We start from the raw sequence: 24255 nt of genomic DNA, 5'->3' as shown, positions 1-24255 counted from the left end.
TTATTATAAAGCACTGAAATAAGTTAAATAAACAGGTGTGAGGCTGGACAGTCCCCCAGCCAGTTCCTCCACTGCCCCTGGGAGCAGTGGAGATGAATACAGGGCCCTTCTCACTGAGCTTATGAAGTGCATCAGTCAAGGCAAGGCCCCCTGGTCCATATAGGTCCCCTGCCCATGGGGTTTGGGCTGGTCCAAACAGTGCCTAGGTGAGTCAGTGTGGAGCCCCCTGGCCAGCGGGGGAGGAAGGAGAAGGTGGCTTCTGGTCCGTCTGTATAAAACACAGGAGGGTCAGGACTACTGCATGGAGCCCTGGGACAGAAGGACCTAGTTCAGGGTGAGTCTGTATGGAGAGCTCGGCTACTGGTGGCACCCAGGGCTGTCGGGCCCCGAGAGCTCAAAACAGGGGGAGGACTGTGAGGTGGGGCCCAGCCCTCAGAAGCAGAGAGGCCAGGCCCTCCTGCCCCACCATGGCCATGCACCTTTTGGTGGCGCTTGTAGTTGTCCCAGTGGCCTGTGGTATAGGCGCAGGTGGCACAGCGGAAGGGCTTCTCGCCTGTGTGCCGCAGCATGTGGCGTTTGAGGTTCATACTCTGATTGCAGCTGTAGTTGCAAAGGCTACACCGAAAAGGTTTGTCCCCAGAGTGGATCCGACCATGACGTTTGAGGTTGGCCAGGTTACCACAGGCATAGGGGCAGAGGGGGCACTTGTAGGGTTTCTCTCCTGTGTGGACACGCTGGTGCCGTTTCAGGTTGTCCAGGTGAGCAGAGGCGTAGGGACAACGGGCACAGCGGAAGGGCTTCTCACCACTGTGCGTCTTCATGTGCCGAGCCAAGTGGTTGGGATAATGAGTGGCAAAGGGGCAGAGGCTGCAGGCGAAGCCTTTGTCACTGGGGCCCTGGGGTCCCCCACTGGCACCACTTCCAGTTTCTCCTCGCATGCAGCGCCCACACGTGCCTGCTCCCAGCCGACTGCCCTCCCCCTCCTCCAGCTCTTGCCCACAGTTCCGGCAGGTCCAAGGGAACAGCAGCTCTGGCAGTGGTTCTGACCCAGTCCCACACAGGCCTTCCCCTTCACCCCGCAGCTGCCCACAGTCCGGCAGGAAGCTGGCACCACCTGGTGACACATGGAGGCTCAGATCTGGAAGCAGCAGGGCATCTGTGGGGACAATGAGACCTGGGCTATGAATGCAGGTACCCCTAAGGCCACCCACCCATGTCCCAGGTTCTTTAGTCCTGGCTTTTTACCTTCGGGTCGCCGAGGCACTGTCCCCTCCTGCTCTGTGGGACTGGGAGGCCGGGCAGGACGTGGAGCACAGCAGCGGAAGCCACAGGTCGGGCAGGGAGGAGTGGGGGGCCCTGCATGGGTGCGCTGATGCCGCCTCAGGTTGCCCAGGCTGCTGCAGGCAAAGGGGCAGTGGGGACAGCGGTAGGGCTTCTCGCCAGTGTGGGTGCGGGTGTGTCGTGTCAGGTTGACGAGCTGGGCTGAGGCGTAGGGGCAGCGGCCACAGCGGAACGGCTTCTCCCCGCTGTGTGTCTGCATGTGCCGCTTCAGGTGGCTCGAGTAGTGGGACACGAAGGCGCAGAGGCGGCATGAGTACAGTAGCCGTGGGGGCAGCGGGGGCCCCCCACCCGGTCCTCCTGCCCCACAACACGGCCCCTCACCTGTGGGCCCCCCACACAGCTGGCAGGCTGGGCCTGGCCTCTCACCCCTGGCCTCCCCTGGACCCCTGGCTGGCTCCTCAACTTCACTCTCTGCACTTAGTGCGCGGCCGCCCCCAGACTCGTCGTCGCTCAGCCCGTAGGGAAGCCCAGGCCTGGCCCCCAGAGAGTCTCCTGGTGAGACAGACAGGAGAAGAGACATCAACACAGCAGAACCAGACTCAAAACTCCCTCCTCACTTGTAGCCTCACCACTTGCTGGGCTCCACCCTTCAATTCAGTGACCCTAAATAGTCAACATGAATTAGCTACCTCTGAGCCTGGACTAACCCAATGATGACAAGAGTTGTACATCGGTCCACGAAATGGAAAAAAATGTGTGGTTCACAGTGGACCACCGATTGAAATCAATCAACAATTATGTAATTCTTGGGATAAGAAAGCAAAAATACACAAGGCAGAGGCCTGAGACGTTTTTCTAATTCATCCACCAGTGAGGACTGTTTTTAATTTATAATCAGCTTCATACTACCTCAAGAGGCTAAATTTGGAGAGAAGAAGCAAAAGTGATGCATGTAATGCTACTTCTAAGCCTAAAGGGTGGAATCCGTTTTATGTGGATTCCTTCAATGACTTTCAAAAGCAACTTCCAGAATTGGCATTAAGTGGATAGGTAGTGCAGCAACTTAGGATGGGGTGATGCTAAGATCACAGGGAAGACTGTGAAGGATATTTGAGGGTAGAGGTTGAAACCTCAGTACAAAAGGAGTTTATGTTGCAGGTGAAATGGAGTTATAAGTACCAGCATGAATGAGGTTGCTTCCCTAAACCTCTGAAACTCTTAATGAATGAATGGGCTAGGGAGCAAGACAAGGTTATTAAAAGGGCATTTACTTGTAATCAGTTGCTTTTTGTGATTCCTCCACTGTACTATTCATAACATCTTTGAACCAGGCCCCAAAACTTCACCTCAGCAAAGTGAAGGACCATCAGACAAATGAAATCTAGCTCAAATCTAAACTTACACTAAACCAGTCGCACTGGCAGGAAAGCATGTTTTGCTCACAAGCACTAAACCTAACCCGCCTTCTAAAGGCTGAGATTCCAGTGGCCACTTCCTTAAGTGCCCCCAAACCCACCTTCAGAGTCTCTCTCGAAGCCCATGAGCTGGTCGCTGTTGCGGTCACCTTCCTCCTCTTCCTCTTCCTCCTCTTCTTCAAACTCCAGATCCTGGCCTAGTAGCAAATCACTCTCCAATACCAGGGCCCCGGGTCCTTCGTCGAGGGAGTCTTCGGTATCCACTGAAGAGGGGAGGGGGCTTGTAGATTCTCCCTCAGGAACCGAGCCCATCATCCGCACCCGGGGAGCCAACCCTCACAGACCGTACTTCCCGCACTCGCAGACCCTCTCGGGTACCTTGATGGGAAGCTAGGAGTCCAGATCGCCCACCCCATCCCTCAGGAGTCGCCCTCCACCCAGACCCGAACCCTCGCCACTGACCCCACCCCCGCTCCTCCCCACCTCACGGCCCCTGACCCCTGACCTTTGACCCCCTCGCATTTCACGGGCTGCGGGTGGCTTTGCTTCCTTCGGGGCATCGTGACCGGCTCCAGCCCGACGCGCCTCCGGCCTGCGGCCGCCCGGCCCCGCCCTCCCAATTCGGCCCGCCCGCCCTTCCTCTCAGGGCCCGCAGGCAGCCCCCATACAGCGGCGCGGGCCCCGGGCAGCCCCCGGCCCTGGCCCCGGCGCCCAGCTCAGGCCGCTCCCGCCGCCGCCGCCGCGTCCATTCATGGAGCCCCCTACCCCCCTACGGACACCAGCTGGTACCTCCGTACTCGCTTCCGCTTCCGCTGCCGCAGAGCCACACGGGACGCGTAGTCCGTGAAAAGTAGCAGCAGCTAAAGCGTCCACACGGTGACCAGGAAGTGATTGTGACGAAAGCAAGCGGAAGAGCCAATCAGGAGTCAGGTGGAACCTGGCCGGTAAGGAGGACAGGTCGAACCCTACCCCTAGGTTTTGAGTCTACCAGCCTTTGACTCCATGCAGGAGGAACAAGGAAATCATTCCTAACTCTAGGGAGGCAGTGAGAATGAGCCGCGACGGCAGGCTAGCCTGTCAGCAGCTCAGGGAGTTACAATACCCAGGCCCCTTCTCCCCAGCTTACACTACAGGCAGGCAGGCGCGAGCACACATACACACAAACAACCGCGCGCGCGCAGGAAAAGGACTACGTAGATGCTACTCTGGTGGAAATTAAGTACGCAGCCAGGGCACCCTGGGTGAGTGAAGATGGCAGTAGAGAAAAAAAGGACACCATGAGCACGATTAGGTTTTGGCCTTTAGTCTGAAAAAGTTGATTGAAAGTGTACAACAGAGAGCAGGTGCAAGCGGCTAAGGGCCATGGAGCCGCCAATAAAAAAGAATGTCCTTAAATAAAGTTCACAGAGTAAAAACCAGAACCACCAGTCCTTCCCTCCAACACAACAGAGCACAGGCACAGAACCGGTGATGAGCCCCAAGGAGCAAGGAGGAGGCTGGGGAGGACAGCAGAGGCTCCCAGGCTGCTGTGTGGAGGGAGAGCCCTCTTTGGAATGGGCTGAGCCAAGCCACCCAGCTCTCCCTGCACACCTGATAACCACTGCTAAGGCTAAAGGAAAAAGACAAAACTCAGTCTCAGTCTGGAGGGCTCAGAAAACAGTCTAGGTGGGCAGAGATCTTGACAACCGCTAGTCCCGCTTGGCCTTCTTCTTGTCACTGTTGCCATTTTCTTCAGCCCCCTCAGTAGACAGCACCTCCTCCAGTTTCCGCTTGCCACTCTCTGGCTGAGGCGCTGCTGTGTTTCGGGGCTTGAAGCAAATGATGATGCAGGTCATGTTGTCACACCCTGTACCGTCCCCAGAAGTGTCTGGTGCCAGGCATTGATCCAGCAGCTACAAAAGGGAACGGGCAGCTCAGCTGCAGGGTTTGAAAACTTTCTGGGAACCTAAAATCTTAGAGGGCTGGCCTTGCTGAGACAAGGTGGCAGAAGGAAGGGAACAGGCAACAGGTGCCACAAAACAGGCTATAAGCTAGTCCATAAGGTTTAAGTCAGGGAAACGAGGGAAGTGGATCTTTCTAGTCAGAGTTTAGTATGTCAGTAAATAGTGATATTCCCAGGCTCTGATTTTAACTTAGGCTAAAAGAGAAAATTTTGGATACACAAACCAAACACCCTCTTCCATCCTTGGACTTACTTCTTCCACAATGGATGACAGTAACCGAAGCTCCCCATTTTCATCACGCTGGCTGATCTTCGACTGAATAAAGTCTATAACTTCCTGGCTGCTCATCACATTCCTGGGGTCATAAACAACAGTAAAGAATCTTTTTTAGTCCCACCAAGGCAGAGTAGAAGAATATGGACAGAGTAGAAGAATATGGATAGAATCGGTGACAAACGCCCCATGTGTGCATGCTCAGCTGCTCAAGTGTGCCCAACTCTTATGGACCCACCAGGCTCCTCTGTCCATGGCATTCTCCAGGCAAGAATACTAGAGTGGGTTGCCAATATCTCTTCCAGGAGGATCTTCCCAAACAAGGGACTGAACCTGTCTCCTGCACTGACAGGTATATTCTTGACCACTGCGCCACCTGGGAAGCCTGACAGATGCCCCAGGCCAATGTAAACACCCACAGAAACTGCTGTCAGCTCTGCCTTCTGCTTGGGGATCTTGACACCAAATTGCCTATATAGGCCCTAATCTTAGAGCAACCTGAAAAAAGGGGCTGACTATAGTCATTAGTAAGAAGATAAAGAAGCTCAGAGCCCCACATGAGAAGTAACACTGCAGGGGAAAAAGGGAATTTTAGGGTGTTCTGTCAGTGCTCACCATATGCCATCACAGGCAATGACCATAAACTCATGATCGTCTGTGAGAGTCAGCACCTTGATGTCAGGAAGGGCCGAAATCATCTGTTCCTCTGGTGGCAAGTTCTTGTTTCTCTTGTAAAAGTGGTCTCCTGAAGTAAAGGAATGGTTGGTTGATGAGTAAGTAGTCTGAGCACCTCCCACAGATTTGTGTTTTGAGGCCAGTCAAACCCTGCCATTCATTTCTATTCTTTACAAGTTCTATTATCTAGTGGGATGAAGTGAGTTTTAATTTTTCTGGTTTCAGCCCTGTCTTTAGGTTGCTGAACTTTAGGTCAGTCACTAACCTGTCTTTTTCAATACCTATCTTACCTATTTCACAGAGATGTTTAAGGGACAGAGGTAGTAGATACAAAAGTAGTTTGAAAAATAAAAGGGCTCTGAAGATTAAAGTTTGCTATAGGCGACTAGAACAGAGAACAAGACCCCAGAAGTCTTTCCCATAGTTTCTTGGCACTTACCAATGGCTCTGGAGAGGTTGAGGCCACCGTTGACTCGCCCATCCATGGTAACCTTGCCCCCAGCATTCTTGATGCGTGCTAGCTCCACTTCATCCTCCGGTTTGTGGTCATAGGACATGTCTAAAGCTTTGCCGGCCTCAGACACCACACAGCGGGAGTCTCCTGCATTGGCTACAATCAACTGCTTCCCTCGTATCAGAGCCACCACTGCTGTTGTACCACTGTCAGAGCCAGGCTTAAAAGGAAGAAAGGGAGCATCATGGGAGCTCCTGGATAAGAGTTCTCATCATTCTCCTATATTTTCTCCTCTCCCAAAGACCACCAAGAGGGCTTTAACAGACAGAAGGAGCACAGATTTAATCTTTGCAGAAACTACAGCATGCTCGCCCCCTTCTGTGAGACAATTCTACCCAAAAGACCTAGTTCCCCTTATAGTAGAGTAAATCCCCCCATGACCACTGACTTCAATGCGAAGACAGAAAGGGGACCCTTCTCCCAAAATCACAGTCAGAGAATTCACCACACCTAGCCTCTTGGCTTTCTCAGATTCACTGCCCACCCTTTCCCCACACACCTCCTCTTTGCCTTCCATCCCAGGCACCATCATCTCTTCCTCTTCATCATCCTCTTCAGCCTCCTCTGTATCATCGTCTTCCTCATTCTCTGCCTCTTCACTGCTGTAGCCATCTTCTTCCTCACTGCATTCCTGCCAGAGGGACGACCCCAGGCTACTGAGGCTGGGGTGACCCCCTTGCCCCTCCCCCTAACGCACTCAGAACCAAGAGGCCTTTACTGAACACAGATTCTCAAAACATAGTAGATGCATATATGTAAGATCCTGATGGAAAAATGTGGCAGAAGGGAGAGAGGGCTAGCATGGATATACTGGTTTCCTGAACTAGGTTCAGTGGTCACTAGCAGGAAACCCTGGGGAAGGCCAGGGCTGCTAGCCAAATGCACCTTCCAGCAACATGACCAGAGAATAAGCTGCCCAAAAAAAAACACCCAACTATCCAAAAGGAACACCATCTTGTTATCTCTCTAGGAGACAGATTCTGAAAGGCTAGAACTAAATCTATTTGTTACAATGTCAACAAAAGAAAAGGTAAGAGGGCGCTAATGGTACCTGTGTTAGCAGAGATAATGAATTTTTTAAAAGCTTAAACTATATTTGCGGGATGCTGTCAAAATAGGAGACAGAAAAGAGTAGAAAGCAATTATGCACCGCGATCAACCAGGCCCTCTCTACAACTTCAGCATCTGTCTGACCCCATGGGCCCTTACCTCGCTGTCTTCCTCTTCCTCCTCCGCCTCATCTGACTCATCCTCACTGTCCTCAAAGAACTTGGACTTAGCAACTCGAGGCAGCTTGTCGGAGGCTGAAGAGCAGGAAGGCCCAGCCTCACCAGTGGGAGTGCCAGGCTCCCCACCTTGGCCTGCCTCAGTCCCACATTCCGAGTTGGAGGAAAGGCCTGTGTGAGCCTTGGCTGTGGGGCCATTTTCCTCTGCAGAAGTATCCCTAGATGGGTCCTCGGGTCCTGCCTCCCCATTGAGGCCCTGGGACCCTGGTTCCTCGCCTGTCCCAGCTCCAGATTTGCTGTGGGGAGCACCCTTGTGACAGTTCTGCCCGTAGCGTGTCAGCAGCTCTTCAATAGTCATGGTAGCCTCTTCATGCAGCAGTGCAGCCTCCTCATTGTCCACTGCAGGGGAGATGCTACATCAGCGCCCCATGCCAGACTCCTCCGGGAAGCAGTCCCTTACTACCTCCATGGCCCTTGTGACCTGACTTCCGACTTACTTGCCCACCACCTCCCCTTCTCGAGTAGCTCCTGTCTCTTATCACAACTCAGAAAACAGAAAAACAGCCCTTTGCTTCCTTTTCCTCAAGCAACATCAGCCTCCAGATATTTCCTTTGGTCTTTGTGTTTCACTCCCTTCTTAGTCAAAGGAATACTAGTCACTGTATGTGTCGCCTATCACCTCTCATGTTTTATGGGTAAGCTGGAAACCCTATTCTGACTGAGGACCCAGGAAGTCCACAATGCCAGTCCAGGCCTAGGGCCCAGGCTTAATGACTGGCTGGTATAGCTAACAGCAGTTCCAATCTTAAAAGAAAAGATCACATAAACATCGAAAGGAACCCAAAAGACCCCATTACAATGACAAAAGATAATGTATACTAAAGTTCTTACAACTAAAACACTATGGACTCAACAAAGGTTAATCCTCTCTCCTGTTCATGTAGTACAGGGGATTCTTTAACGTACAGGGGATTCTTTAACGTACAGGGGATTTCCCAGGTCTCAAGGAAGCCATTTTCTCTCAGAGTTGACACATAATTTATATGTATATTAAAGAATAGTTCTTTAATATGCCTATTTCCTCTCAAACAAAAGGTGCCACACTCACCATCATCTTCATCAGCAACTTTTTCTTTTTCATCCTCATCTTCAGTGGGTCGCCCTGCAATCTGTGCCAGCTCCTTAATGACTTCCTCAGTGGTTAGTTTGGCATCAATAGCCAAGAAGGCATCTTCCAAAGCCTAAATATAAGCAAAATAGTATAAAGCAAGTGTAGGAAAAACTGCAGGTACAAAATGAATTGCCTATACACAATCCTGGGCACAAGGATGGGATGCAAATCAGAGTGATCCACCAAGCTGTGAGATAACTCAGAGACAAACAGTTCAGAGACTTGGGAATCAATAAGACACTCTAAAAAGGACCAAGTGGGAATAAGCTCATTTTAGGTAAAGAATTAAGAAATATAGTAAGCAGCAGCTAGGTGGCAATCAAAAAAGCCAAGGATTGGGGCCGGGGGGAGGTGAGGAAGAAAAAGAGAAAGTCTGTAGAAATGGAGAACGAACAGTGTGGGAAGACAGACCTTCTGTAGCTTGCCTTCTTTGTAGGCCTTCTGATCTTTGATGATATCAGGAAGATATTTGGCACAGTACAAGGCAACTTCCTCTCCTAGAAGAAAGGTAAAGTCACCCAGAGCACAGCTTTGCACACACAGAAAGTGATACAATATCAACACACCAGTGAATCCCAAAGCTTAAGGAGATGAATATCTTAGCACATCTGAAACCTATCTGAACAATGTTTTAGGATGTTCTGACCAAGAAAACGGATTTTACCATCACCTCTCTCGGGGCTATGTTAATACTGCCCATGTGTTTTCTCACCTGTATACTTAGTTTTCAGTGAAAAAGAGACAAATGTTAATATAGGGGAAGGCTTCTTGTATTAAAACAAGGCCTGGTGAGATTAAGAACAAATCAAATATCCTACTGGGAAAAACGAATGGCAGAATAGAGAAAAACAGCACTAGGCAGGAAATGGTATCTGAGGACCAGAACTCTGGGAAATAAAAGAACAAAGGACCTGGAATTGGGGTTCCCAGAATTTACCAATATGATCTGCTAAAGTTACCTCCATGTCCATCATAGACAGAAAACATGGCTGTCTCACTGTCCAGCTCAGGAATACAGTTGTGAGCATCCTACGAAAAAGAGCATAATTAGCATTTCTTAAGGTCAAAGGATATTCTTCCTTGTGCATCTCAGGTCAGAAGGATTGCCTTCACATCTTAATCTCACTAAACCCTTCCGTGGCTGACCTACATGGCCTAGTAATAAGAAAGGAAGATGGGATGATAAGAACAGTACAAGGGTGGGAGAAAGGAAGCGGGGAGAAAGGAAGGAAGGCAGGGAGAGAGCAAAAGGAAAGGAAGACGGGAGGGAAGAAGGGAAGAGATGAATCAGGCCACTACCTCTGCAGTCTAGCAGCCTCAGCCTAGGAGATCTCAGTCCAGATGGCAGAATGTTTGGCTGCTGGAACTCTAGACCTGACCCTTTTGGATTTGTGGCAGCTATGGGAAGAACCAGAATAAAGGATCTTTAAAGTCACTTCCAGACCCATTCTATGAATCAGTGAACTTCAAGAAGAAAATGTTAGGGAGGACAGCAAAAAGTGACAAAGCGACCTGCAAAATTTCTAGGAGAATCCTAAGACAGCCTGAGTGGAAGTATCCCTTCCCCACCCCCCACCCCCAGAAAAGCACCATCAAAACAGACTACCCCACCAGGCTAGGTGGAGGATACAGTTACAAAAGAAGATCTTTCCAACAAATAATTATTAAACTACACTGAATGCAGTACTTGTTAACTGGAATTTACAATTAAATCAGCCACTTCCCAGGTGGCTCAGTGGTAAAGAATCCGCCTGCTGATGAAGCAGACGTGGGTTAGATCCCTGCGTCGGGAAGATCCCGTGGAGAAGGAAATGGCAACCCACTCCAGTATTCTTGCCTAGATAATCCCATGGACAGAGGAGCATGGAGGGCTATAGTCCATGGGGTCACAAAGAGTTGTCCCACCTCCCACCCCCAGCTGGAACTGAGACACCATTTAATTCTGAAGGCATAGCACATCTGAAAAGAAATTTGCAATGGTCTTATAGGTATATTCTCTACAGACAAAAAGGATGTAACTATTTATTCTGATTAATTAGTAAAGTTAATAGTTCTACTTTGTCTTTCAAGTATTTAGTATTTACATTTTTAAAATTATATTGATAGAGGAAATCTGAGTGTATCAGTTCTGCTGTTCCTAAAATAAGACTATGCTGTCATTATACAAGTCCGCTGGAAAATTAAACTTAGGGTTTTAAGACAGGCAAAGGAAAAGGAGGGACTCTTTTATTTCCCTCTGTCTCCAGGAGAAAGGCCCCCAGAAGCTAATGGGGATCCTCAGAAGGCCTTTGATGGCCTGTGTGGTCATCGACACAACTGCCTCTTAGCCTCATCCCTGAGATGCAGAGAACTCCACACCAAAGTCATCTTCCTCCTCTCCCCCACTTTACCAATGACTCTACCACCAGCCATGCTGACCTACCATCCCTCTAAGCCAGGGTTTATCATACTGCCCCCTCCTCTCCTTTCACCAACATCTTTCTTGCCTTTTATGATCGTCTCTACGGTGGTTCTCAGCCTTTAACATGCCTCAGAATTCATTCATTCATTCGTTCATTCATTCATTCAAATATCTGAGTATCCATTATGTGCCAAGATGTGCTGTGTCTGATTAGTTTCAGCAAACTAGCTATGTCACATTAATGTTGATTTTAGTTCTGTTGATTTTGCAGTTTGGTTTGTTGGCATGGAATTTATGTCCAGGTCTATGTTTGTACACATTGAAGTAACAGTAAATTAAAATCATGTCAGTGAATACTAGAGACCCACAAATTCTGCTTTCCTTAAAAAAAAAAAAAAAATCCATGGACAATCTCCAAGATATTTTGTTAAATAAAGCAAGCAAAGCATATAATAACATATTTATTTAGTAAGCCGCTTTTTGTGTAAGAGAGAGTACAGGAATAGACATCTGTCTTCTCATACTTTAATACTACAAGGACACACAGAAAACTAATAAACTGCATGAGGGTGCAAACAGATGAATGGGAGCAAGAGGGAACCATGGGAATGTTTAGCTTTTCAAAAGTAAATTAAATGTCTTTTAATTGCACCTTTTTGGTAGAGGAGTTTAGCACTCTTCCTGTCTACTACTTCCCAGTGGACAAGAGAATCAACTGGTCTTTCTCTGTCCTGCAACACCACTCTAAATCACAGCTGTATTGTCTCTTTTGAACCCACACCTCTATTTAAAAAATCTGACTTCTCATCGCTCTTCACAAGATCATGTGATTTTGAAGCAGATCTAGCCATCAGTGAACACTGGAAAAATCATTACCCTCTACAGTAATCAAATGGACATTTAAAAAAACAAGGAATTATCTTTTTGTGCAAATTAGAGTGATGAAAAAGATTAACAGTATCCAGTAGTAATAAGAGTGAAGATAAAAACACATTCTCATACTCTGATCAACAGGAATATAAGTTAGCAGTTTTCCTGAAGGCAATTTGGTAATATGTATTAAAATGTGCATGTCTTTTGATCTAGAAATTTGACTTCTAGATTTATAAGTACTAAAGGAAGGATAAAAAGATACAAAGAATGCTCATTATAGCATTACTTACAATAAAAAAATTATAATCATCTAAATTTCCATGAATAGATCACAAACAGTACATCTCTCCAACGGAATATATGCAGTTGTTAGAAATGATGAATATGTGTTTAGAAATGATTTCACAACATATTAAGTGATAAACAAAACATAAATTATCTGTATGTAAGAAATCTGTAAGATCGCATACCAAATAGTGGAAGGTGAGATTTGGGTAATAATTATTTCTATAATATGGAATGAGAGTATCTGCATTATTCATATTCTCACAGGACAATCATGAGGATGATGTAAAATGAGTAGAAATTCTTTGGAAACTGGGATGTAGTACGTAAGTATATACATGTATTCTGCTCTGAATGTCATACCCAGTTCACATTTGTCTTCTCTATCCTTTTTCTCAAACAGGAATGCCCACAATAAAGATTCACTTCCTGCCTTGAGGTTTGTTCTCCTCCACTTTTTGGTAAGGCTTTGGATCTATGTCACTTGGAACTGTTCTACCTTCTCTAAGCACTTCAATTCCCCCCTTATATCTTCAACCATAGCCTCCCTACCTTTACCCTTGCCTTTCTGTCCCTTTCCGAGTCAGAGCTAAGCATTTCAACACTGTCTCTTAGCAATCTAGAAAAACTCATCCATCCTTGTATAACCCGACCAACTGCTTTCTTTACCCTTGAATCTAAGCCACTAAATATTGCTAGTCATAAAAATGTCATGAAATCATGTTGACTGCAGTGACTACTTCCATTTAGAATTTTTTTTTCTATTCTGCACTGACTCTTAAATATATGAACCACAGTTAGTCACAAACCTTTTCCACACTACTCAAGTTCTCAAGGGTATTTTCTGTTCATTCTTAGCAGAAAAAAAGGCTTCCCTGGTGGCTCAGCAGTAAAGAATCTGCCTGCCAATGCAGGAGACACAGGTTTGATCTCTGGGTGGCGAAGGTCCTCTGGAGAAGGAAATGGCAACCCACTCCAGTATTCTTGCCCAGGAAATTCCACGGAGAGAAGAGCCTGGTGGGTGGGATACAGCCCATGGGGTGGCAAAGAATCAGACAGGACTTAGCGACAAAACAATTACTTAGCAGATGAGCTAACCTCTTACTTTACTTAGATTGAGGTCTTATTTCAAGATATACCTCAACTTCCCTAGGAAGATTTCTAATTTCTCCATAGCAGTGTCTAACCTCTCCTTCACGTCTTCCTCAGAAGCAGTATTTCTTCTCTTTCTAGATTAACATTTCCTCTCAAACACAAACCCTTCTCCCTCATGATCATAAGTCAGCGACAGGCAATAACCATAACAGCAACCCAAACAGCCATTTTGCAGGCTTCATTCTCCCCAACCACTGTATGAAATTAAATAGTGCAAACCATGTCAGCTTTCTCAAAAGTTCTCTTGGGTTCTGTGAAGAACTGTAATTCTATACCTCCAACTGTCTGTTTCCACAGGATGTCCCTTCTCCACCTCAAACTTAACATATGTAAACAGGAACTTAGCAGTCACTGCCCCCAACAACAACAACAACAACAACAACAATCACAGCTTCTCCTACATGTCTTATTCCTGTGGATGGAATCTTAACTCTCCTAGGCAACACCTAGTCATCAGTCCTCCCTGACTTTCATTTATCAGCATCTATCACTGAGTTCTGCTAACTGCCCCCTCATAACTATGATCCTGGATTACTTTACTCAATATTTTAACTCCTCTCCTGTCTCTCTACTCTCTATCTCCTGTAATCCAGCCCACATACATCCAGCTGCCAGATTAATCTCCCTAATATGACGTTTTACTGTCAGGCCCTTCAGTGAACCCTACTGCATTAGATTAATTCCATACAACTTACTGGCAATTAAAGGCACTCAATAATCATTTCTATCCATCTCCATAACCTATAGTCTCTTTAACTCATACCATTCCCCAAAAGAAACTACTCTTAGCACTCTTGATACGAGAACACTCTACCCTAGCATAGTAAGCATGCCTACCTCAATCTTTCCTCCTATCTCTTCTAATATTTTTCCTTCTCTCATTTTTCTCCTCCCCATTTGTTACCATTTATACTGTTTCCTAAAGGTCCAGTTAGTCTCACCACCTCCAAAAGATCACACCAATGTTCTGTGATCATTCCCGTTCTGAACTCTCTTAATATTGACTGTTTGTACCAATACTTTGGCATTCAGCATATATTATCTTACATCGTTATCCAAATTCCATAGGGAAAAAGTGTCGTAGGTCCAAAACAGCATGAAACCAGGCTGTTTTACAAATATCTTAGGGATAACTCCTCCTTTATTTACTATTCTAAACCTAGAGATGTGTCCTAACACATTAACTGAGATGATCTGAAAGAAATGATGTAGAATACACAGGTCACCTGAATCAGGACTCTCAGGTCTTGCCTTATTAGATCATGTATCACACAGCCCCTCTGACCATCTAGACAAACAATGGATCTGTTATTAATAAACTGCTTACCTTTCCTGTGGGCTTCCCTACTGGCTCAGACAGTAAAGAATCCACCTGCATGTAGGAGAGCTGGGTTTGATCCCTGGGTTGGAAAGATCCCCTGGAGAAGGGAATGGTTACCCACTCCAGCAGAACTGCCTGGAGAATTCCATGGACAGAGGAGCCTGGCAGCCTACGATCCACATGGTTGCATAGAGTCAGACACGACTGAGCAATTTTCACTTTCACTTTATTATTCCTGAGGTTACAAATACATCCATGAAAGCTCCTTTGTTACTGGATCAACCATTTAGATTTCTGATACTTAAATTTATCTAAATCTTTGCAACTCAAGGAAAAAATTTTCAAAGTGGTTGGAAAGAGAACTACATTTTTAAAAGTCATGTATTACTGTCTGATTGTAAAAATCATATGCACATATTACCACTGTGTTACAGACTGAATGTTTTATGTCCCCCCAACATTCATATATTGAAACTTCATTGCCAATGTGATGGTATGGAGAGGTGCCGACTTTGAGAGGCAATTAAGTCATGAGGAAGGAGCTCTCATGAATGAGATTAGTACTCTTATAGTAAGAGACACCAGCGGAGTCCTTTGCCTGGTGAGGACACAGCTAATCCACTGTGAGCCTTTTCCAGACAACCTGATCTTAATCTTCCCATTAGGGTCTCAAAGAGGTACTGACACACCTATGTTCATAGCAGCTTTGTTCACAATAGCCCAAAAGTAGACAAACTCACGTGTTCACCAGGAGATGAATGAATTTTAAAAATGTGGTATATATGGGCCAAGGAATATCATGCAGCTTTAAAAAGGAAATTCTGACACATGCTACAACATGGATGAACCTTGAGGATATGATGCTAAGTGAAATAAGCCAGCCAGTACTTTGGTATCCAGAGCAGTCAAATTCATAGACAGAAAGTAGAAGAGGAGTGGTTGCTAGGGGCTGGGTACGGGGTGGGAGGGGGATGGGGAGTAGTTCAGTGGGTACAGTTTCAGTTTTGCAAGATGAAAAGAGTTCTGGAGATTGGTTGCATAACAAAGTGAATTTACTTAACACTACTGATCTGTACGTTCTAAATGGTTAAGATGGCAAATTTTATGTTATGTGTATTTTACCAGACAAACACACTTCCTACCAAAAGGCTATGCTCAGATGGCATCACCAGTGGGCTCTACCAAATATTTAAAAAATTAGTATGAATTCTTCACAAACTCTTCCAAAATAAAGGAGATAACACTTCCCAACTCATTCTATGAGGCCAATATTATTCTGATACCAAAACCAGACAGACATCACAAGAAAACTATAGGTTTAATATCATTAAGATAGTTCAGTCACTTAGTCGTATCCAACTCTTTGCAACCCAATGCACTGTGCTTCCCTGTCCATCACCAACTCCCAGAGCTTGCTCAAACTCATGTCCATTGAGTTGGTGATGCCATCCAACTATCTCGTCCTCTGTCATCCCCTTCTCCTCCTGCCTTCAATCTTTCCCAGCATGAGGGTCTTTACTCATGAGTCAGTTCTTTGCATCCGGTGGCCAAAGTATTGGAGCTTCAGCTTCAACATCAGTCCTTCCAATGAATATTCCACACTGACTTCCTTTAAGATTCACTGGTTGGATCTCCTTGCAGTCCAAGGGACTCTCAAGAGTCTTCTCCAACACCACAGTTCAAAAGCATCAATTCTTTGGCACTCAACCTTCTTTATGCTCCAACTCTCACACCCATACATGACGCCTGGAAAAATCACAGCTTTGACTACACAGACTTTTGCCAGTAAAGTTATGTCTCTGGTTTTTAATATGCTGTCTGGGTTTGTCACAGTTTTTCTTCCAAAGAGCAAGCGTTTTATAATTTCATGGCTGCAATCACCATCTGCAGTGATTTTGGAGCCCAAGAAAATAAAGTCTGTCTCTGTTTCCATTGTTTCCCCATCTATTTGCTATGAAGTGATGGGACCAGATGTCAAGATCTTAAGTTTTTTGAATGTTGAGTTTTAAGCCAGCTTTTTCACTCTCCTCTTTCACTTTCATCAAGAGGCTCTTTATATAGCAATACTCATTAACTGATCTACAAATTCAGAATAAGCCCTATCAAAATCCCTGGTACCTTTTGCAGTGAAACTGACAAACTGATCCTAAAGTTCATATAAGAGGGACTCAAAAAGAAAAAATGAAAAAAAAGTAGCTATAGTAACCAAGACAGTGTGGTACACAGATCAATGGAATGGAATGATTAGTCCAGAAATAAACCCTTATATTTATAGTCAACTGTGCCTCTTGAGAAACCTATATGCAGGTCAGGAAGTAACAGTTAGAACTGGACGTGGAACAACAGACTGGTTCCAATAGGAAAAGGAGTACATCAAGGCTGTATATTGTCACCCTGCTTATTTAACTTATATGCAGAGTACATCATAAGAAACATCCAGCTGGATGAAGCACAAGCTGGAATCAAGATTCCCGGGAGAAATATCAATAACCTCAGATATGCAGATGACACCACCCTTATGGCAGAAAGTGAAGAGGAGCTAAAAAGCCTCTTGATGAAAGTGAAAGAGGAGAGTGAAAAAGTTGGCTTAAAGCTCAACATTCAGAAAACAAAGATCATGGCATCTGGTCCCATCACTTCATGAGAAATAGATGGGGAAACAGTGGAAACAGTGTCAGACTTTATTTTTCTGGGCTTCAAAATCACTGCAGATGGTGACTGCAGCCATAAAATTAAAAGATGCTTACTCCTTGGAAGGAAAGTTATGACCAATTTAGATAGCATATTCAAAAGCAGAGACATTACTTTGCCAACAAAGGTCCGACTAGTCAAGGCTATGGTTTTTCCAGTGGTCATGTATGGATGTGAGAGTTGGACTGAAAGAAAGGTGAGTGCCGAAGAATTGATGCTTTTGAACTGTGGTGTTGGAGAAGACTCTTGAGAGTCCCTTGGACTGCAAGGAGATCCAACCAATCCATTCTGAAGGAGATCAGTCCTGGGTTTCACTGGAAGCACTGATACTAAAGCTGAAACTCCAATACTTTGGCCACCAGATGTGAAGAGTTGACTCATTTGAAAAGACCCTGATGCTGGGAGGGATTGGGGGCAGGAGGAGAAGGGGACGACCGAGGATGAGATGGCTGGATGGCATCACCGACTCGATGGACATGAGTTTGAGTAAACTCCGGGAGTTGGTGATGGACAGGGAAGCCTGGCGTGCTGCAATTCATGGGGTCACAAAGAGTCGGACACGACTGAGAGACTGAACTGAACTGAACTGAAAAAATGATGCCAAGATAATTCAAAGAGGGAAAAGAATAGGATCCTAAATAAATGATGCTGGGACAAACACATATCCAGATGCATAAGTATGAAGTTGGACCCCTTCTTTACACCATACACAAAAATTAACTCCAAATGGATCACCTAAATGGACTTCATCAAAATTTAAAACTCCGGTGCCTAAAAGGCCACCAACAGGGGCTTCCTTGGTGGTCCAGTGGTTAAGACTCTGCATGCTTCCAGGGGGCGCAGGTTTGATACCTGGTCAGGGAACTAAGATCCTGAATGCCCGCATGCCACTAAGCATGGCAAAAAAAAAAAAAAAAAGACAAAGGATATGAATAGACATTTCTCCAAGAATACCTAAATGGCCAATAAGCTCAAGGAAAGATGTCAAACATCATTAGCCATCACAGAAATATAATCAAAATCACAATGGAGTATCATTTCACATGCATAAGAATGGCTATAATCAGGGGAAAAAAGGGCAACAGGTATAAGGAGGAGGTAGAGAAACTGACACCCTCTTATACTGCTGGTAGAAATGTAAACAGAACCACCACTTTGGAAAATAGTTAGGCAGTTTCTCAAAATGTTAAACATGGGAGTTACTATATGACCCAGCAATTCAACTCCTAGGTATACACTCAAAAGAAATATTTTTAGCGCCTCTTCACTTTCTACCATAAGGGTGGTGTCATCTGCATATCTGAGGTTATTGATATTTCTCCCGGGAATCTTGATTCCAGCTTGTGCTTCATCCAGCCCAGCTGGATGTTTCTTATGATGTACTCTGCATATAAGTTAAATAAGCATGGTGACTATTTCCACACAAAAGTTTGAACATGATTGTTCATAGCATCATTATTCAAAAAAGTCAAAATATGAAATTCCCAACGTCCATCTACTGATGAATAGATAAACAAAATGTGCATACAATGGAAGATGATTCAGCCAAAAGGAATGAAGTAGTGATTGATTCATGTACAACCTGGATGACCCTTGAAATGTATACTTTAAATGGACATGGCACAATAAAGTTGTTTAAAAAGAACCTGAATATACATTTTCAAGGACTACACATGATTAAAGCTGATATACTCCATCTTTGAACTAGATCTAGAGGGAAACAGAAAACTCCACTGTAATTGGTACTGAGATGACAATGTGTCATTAAGCATCAGAGATGCTATTAGTTCAGTTCGAAAGATCTGTGCTTCCAGACAGCACAAATTTAATGACAGCTAATAATGACAAGAACTACCAATCTGATCTTATTTCTACACTCAAATTCAAGCTCTACAATTCTGAGTAGATAACCCAATAGAGGGTGATCAGGGGTTGAGAGTAGTTTTAACTGCTAGAGGACTAGGCAATAGAAATAATTTATGTAAAATAGTCTTGAAATCTTGAAAAATACATTGACTGTAACTTACAACTGTTTGAAAACTTATAAAGGAAGAGTAGGAAACAACTTCTCTGTACTCAAGGGCATACATTTGATATCATTTCATACTATCTTTGAATTGTGAAGAAAAGGTACTACATGCTGATCAAATGAAAAGAATGCCCTTCCATGAAAGTTGCTTAACCACGTCCTAGACAAAGGAATTCTGATCTGGTTCAATAAGTAAAAAGTGCTTTAAGTCACAGAGATGAGACGCTAATCTGAGGATCAAACAATAAATGCTCCTCAGCTTCAGATGCCTGCTCTCCAGTGGAACCCCACAGCATGCCTGTGATATTTCACTTTATATTCCCCCTATTAATATGATTGAAACTGTCATGCATGTAGCTTAAGAACTTTCTGCTCAACCTTATGTACATTCAATTCTAGATGACCCATTCTGACCATTAATAAGCCAGCTTCTATATGGCAACAGCTATCCAACTGAAAATTATATGTTATGTATTGATGCTGCCTTTAAAAGGGGGTAAATGTAAGTGTTTATAATATACACATGCACAGTATGTATCTATAAAAATATATATCTTCACTTCCTAACTGGAAACAATCTCGTCACTTCAGAGACCCTGATAACCAAAAACTAAAATTACCCTAGTCTCTTTGACACCGGAAACTCAAGAGCCTTTCCATAAATATTTCTCAGGCACCCTTCCACAACATACCTGTTAACTCCCAAAATACAAGCTGGAATCAAGGCTGCAGAGGGTAATATCAATAACCTCAGATATGCAGATGACACCACCCTTATAGCAGAAAGCAAAGAGGAATTAAAGACCCTCTTGATGAAGGTAAAAGAAGAGTGTGAAAAAGCTGGCTTAAAACACAACATTCACCCTGGAGAAGGAAATGGTAACCCAGTCCCAGTATTCTTGCCTGGAAAATTCAATGGACAGAGGAGCCTGGCGGGCTACGATCCATAGGGTTACATGACTGAACATGCATGCGCGAGGGTGGAGGGAGATGGGTTGGTAGCAATAAAGTGGTAGAATTAAAAAAAAACAAAAACTCAACATTCAAAAAACTAAGATCATGGCATCCGGTCCAGTCACTTCATGGCAAATAGATGGGGAAATAATGAAGACAGTGACAGACTTTGTTTTCTTGGGCTCCAAAATCACTGTGGATGGTGACTGCACCCATGAAATTAAAAGACGCTTGCTCCTTGGAAGAAACCAATGACAAACCTAGACAGTATATTAAAAAGCAGAGATATTACTTTGCCACAAAGGTCCGTATAGTCAAAGCTATGATTTTTCCAGTAGTCATGTACAGATGTGAGAGCTAGACAATAAAAAAGGCTTTGTGCCAAAGAATTGATGCTTTCGAACCATGGTGCTGGAGAAGGCTCCTGAGAGTCCTCTGGACAGCAAGATCAAAACAGTCAATCCTAAAGGAAATCAACCCTGAATATTCACTGGAAGGACTGATACTGAAGCTGATGGTCCAATATTTTGGCAACCTGATGCGAACAGCCAACTCACTGGAAAAGATTCTGATGCTGGGAAAGATTGAAGACAGGAGAGAAGGAGATGACAGATGATGAGACGGTTACATGGCATCACCGACTCAATGGACATAAGTTTGAGCAAACTCCAGGAGATGATGAAGGACAGGGAAGCCTGGAGCACTGCATTCATGCAGTCGAAAAGAGCTGGACGCGACTGAACCACCACCACCACCACCACCACCACCACCACCAGCTTAAGGGTCCCTCCAAATCGAGAAGGTGGAAGAGAAGGGAACATCAACTGTAGTAATCTGATTACCCCTCCTCAAAACACCCTGGTTCCACAGCAAGAGGGGCTAGAGAGGGGCAGAAAGTATAAAATGCCAGCTACTGGTAGTTCCCATCTTGCCTCAAGAGAAGGGATAAACAGTACTCTCTAAGGCTGAATCTATGCATCAATCAGGATTTCAGTAACCTTTATTATGTGTGCCGTTATGATAAACTCACCTCAACTAAATCATTAGGACTAAGCAAATAAGGTTGATAGAATTAATAAACTGGCGGAATTAAGCCCCAAAGGTTAAGAGGAACAGGAGTATACTTTCTGTAAAGCTAAGAGGTAGCTCTTCACTCAAGAGGTTGAAGTCAAAGTTCTTTTCTTGCCATAGCAAAGAAACTATTATACTTTAGGGAGAAAGGAAACAAAGCCAGAAGCAAATGTTATGGATGCAGCACAACACGAGCCCAAACAGGACTTCAAGAGGATCTGATTAGGTATATTTAACTATTCAAACAAAGGGAAATTCAGAAATAGTATAACAAGATTTTAAAACCCTAAGTGGTTATCTCTCAGGAGGAAGATTAGGATTTAAGGAATAGTCTAGCAAGATTTCTACAAACCAAACAGCTTCTCATGAAACACTTATATTCCAATTACCAGAGGAGAAACCAAAAATAAAAGGAAATGCCCTACAGAGAAGCAAACAGTACAGAATCACTGGACAAATGACTTGGAAAATTGAATATCCAAGCAACTCAATTCATGAAGAAAACCAGAAAGAATATCAGAGAAGTAGAAAAAAACCACAGCAGAGAGGAAGAGAGGAAAATACGGAATGAGAAACTCAAAGGAAAAGCCTTATTCTGAGACAGACACCTCAAATCTTACAATATTAACAGAAAATGCCATAGAACTGGAACCTCCAATTACCAACTAATGCAAAAACAAGACTGACATTAAGCCTTTCCCTTCAAAGCTCCATCAAGATATTTCCACCAGCCAGATAATTGCTTTTTTCCAAGCACCCAAATGAATTGGTAAGCTCCATACAGTGCACCATAGAGAAACATAAATGCTTCATTTTAGGTTGATACAGATGAGAACAGTGTGTCAAACAATTTCTATCCTACAGATTCTTTCCACCAAGGCACAGCTATCCTAATCTCTTTGGGCCTCAATTTCCAAGTTGTAAAATTTGGGAGCCAAACTTGGTGAGATGATAAAGTCTGCTAGAGGTATAAAATTTGAGTCTGAGAACAAACCATTTAAGTTTATACTGTCATTCCAGAGCTAACCGCAGGGAGGAGCGAGGGATTTGAAGAAATTCCCAAGGGAGACAGTATTTGCCTGCTACCTGAAGCCCACCTAGTTTAAGTGGATAAACCCTCCATCCCAGACGTAATTAGAGCATTTCCCTGGCTCCTCTGCCTAGACCTCACAATACTCTTCACAAAAACAGGTCTTACACATGTCTTTCTCCCTTTCCCTCCTACCACAGTTTTCTCTATTCTCCTTTGTAGTTTCATATCCATTTGCCCAACACTATTCCTTTTAATCCAGAATTTTCCATTTTATCAACAGTGCAATTTTCTATAAAAGGATAAGTTTTCTGTAGATTAAGATTAAAGTTTTTTTATAGAAAATCAAGGAAATTATAAATTACAACAAGCACAGGCAAATGACAACTACTAAGTTGTAGAGGTAGTCTCAGTAAGAAAAAAATAATTAGGCATAATTTTAAAAGAAATTAGAATGACTGACACAATTAAAGTTTTCCAAAGACTAGGAAAGGCCCTGAGGAAAAAAACGAGTGACAATTCTTAGAGGTCAAGTCAAGCCTCTGAAATTAACATGTGGTGCCCAGAACCAGGCAACTAGGTAATATGAATTTGAAACAGACTATTTGCCTGGCTTCCTTTCACTGTCAAACTCCTCGCCCAGAAAGAGCTCTCATACCACATTTTTTCTTAAAGTACAGTCATTCACATCTATCCGCCTCTCCCGAGCAAAAGTCAATGGATAAATAGTCCCTTTTTTCTTTACTCCTACACTAAACCTCACACCGTTTACGAGCCTGGAAAGCTGGGCTGGCACGAGAGGATGGCGCGAAGGCACGGGGAGGTCGGTCAGTTGGCGGAAGGTGCCTCTCCCCACATGGCTGAGCGCTCGCCGCCAAGCTGGCCACCGTCACACGGTCCCCTAGCCCCAGCAGGTCGCTCTCGGCCACGGCCCCGCTCTCGCTGTCGCCTCACAAACTGCCGCTGCGGCCACAGCCTCTCGTTTAGGACCCTCCTCCGGGGATGACCCCATCCCCCGCTCCCTTTCTCCGTCGGGTTCCCGCCCTGCAGCCGCCAGCCCATGGGCCCCTCCCGCCTCACCTCCATGGAGACGCGCCAGCCTTGCATGGCGGAGAAGCCGTAGGGCAACGGCAGGCGCGAGGCGCCGACCCCGTCTCCAGAGCACTTCACCGTGTTGGGCTGAGAGAGGTAGGCACCCATAGCGGCGGCTGACCGGCGGCCTCAGGGGCAGGCGAACGAAGCGCGACCCGTGCCGGCGCCGGAGCCGGAGCCCCGGGTGCGCGCGTGGCAAGAACTAGCTAAATTGCACGACCGACGCAAGGTGCCGGTGAAAGGCGCGAGGCGGGCCAGGAGGCGGTAACGGGACGGGAGCAGAGAGGGAGCGGAAGCGGAAACGGCGCCGCTTCAGACCCCGCCCAGCCGGCGCGGCGCGGCGCGGCGCGGCGCTGCGGGCAGTCATTTCCTTAGCAACTCGCCCCGCCCGCGGGGACAACGGCCCGCCCAACCGCCGCTCCCGCGAGATTGGCGTAGTCACGCCCACCAACGGCCGCGGCCCGCCTGGGGCGGCCTGGTAGGTTGCTCCTAGCTAGTACCTTTCACTAACTGTTCCCTTCTGTCCCCCGCCTCCGCTCTCTTAGCCTGGCCTCTCGCGTTTTGTCTGAGGCTCTTTTGTGTGGAGCTGGGCACTTCCGGTTCATCCTCTAAAGTGTCATCTCTCTCTCCGCCGCGCCCTCGGACTCCCGCAAATCCTCCCGATGCGGTTCAGTTAGAATTGACTAGTATTAATAATTTGTTCTGAGCACATGAAGTACCCTTGTGAGGCCTATGCGAGTAGGATGTGAGACAGTCTTTCAGTCTTTCTGACCAAAGAAAATGAAGACCTCTCTCTCTGACCCAGTCTCTGCGGGTGGAGAAGAAATGAAAAGGGAATGGAAGAGCTATTGGTTG

At 45.5% G+C, this 24255-nt stretch overlaps 2 protein-coding genes across 2 annotated transcripts; both read right to left on the bottom strand.

Moving 5' to 3' along the window:
* Positions 1-18: 18 nt before the first annotated feature.
* On the bottom strand, positions 19-3306 carry ZNF513 (zinc finger protein 513). The gene is given in 5 exon segments (XM_052648851.1): positions 19-399; positions 402-1156; positions 1246-1833; positions 2798-2959; positions 3202-3306. Coding segments are annotated over 5 exon segments (1602 nt in total). The 5' UTR covers positions 3257-3306; the 3' UTR covers positions 19-357.
* Positions 3307-3978: 672 nt separating this feature from the next.
* PPM1G (protein phosphatase, Mg2+/Mn2+ dependent 1G) lies at positions 3979-23667 on the bottom strand. Its single transcript, XM_052648520.1, has 10 exons — positions 23389-23667; positions 9458-9527; positions 8910-8995; positions 8436-8568; positions 7311-7726; positions 6601-6732; positions 6027-6261; positions 5528-5657; positions 4892-4994; positions 3979-4588 (listed from the first exon to the last, which is right to left on the bottom strand). Exons 1-10 carry the CDS (start codon positions 23506-23508, stop codon positions 4385-4387), a joined length of 1629 nt encoding a protein of 542 aa, XP_052504480.1. The 5' UTR covers positions 23509-23667; the 3' UTR covers positions 3979-4384.
* Between the last annotated feature and the right edge of the window lie 588 nt (positions 23668-24255).

The sequence above is a fragment of the Budorcas taxicolor genome, chromosome 11, assembly GCF_023091745.1.
Source record: "Budorcas taxicolor isolate Tak-1 chromosome 11, Takin1.1, whole genome shotgun sequence".
Taxonomy (NCBI): domain Eukaryota; kingdom Metazoa; phylum Chordata; class Mammalia; order Artiodactyla; family Bovidae; genus Budorcas; species Budorcas taxicolor.
Note: the sequence above shows the minus strand (reverse complement) of the source record. Positions and strands in the feature narration are given on the sequence as shown.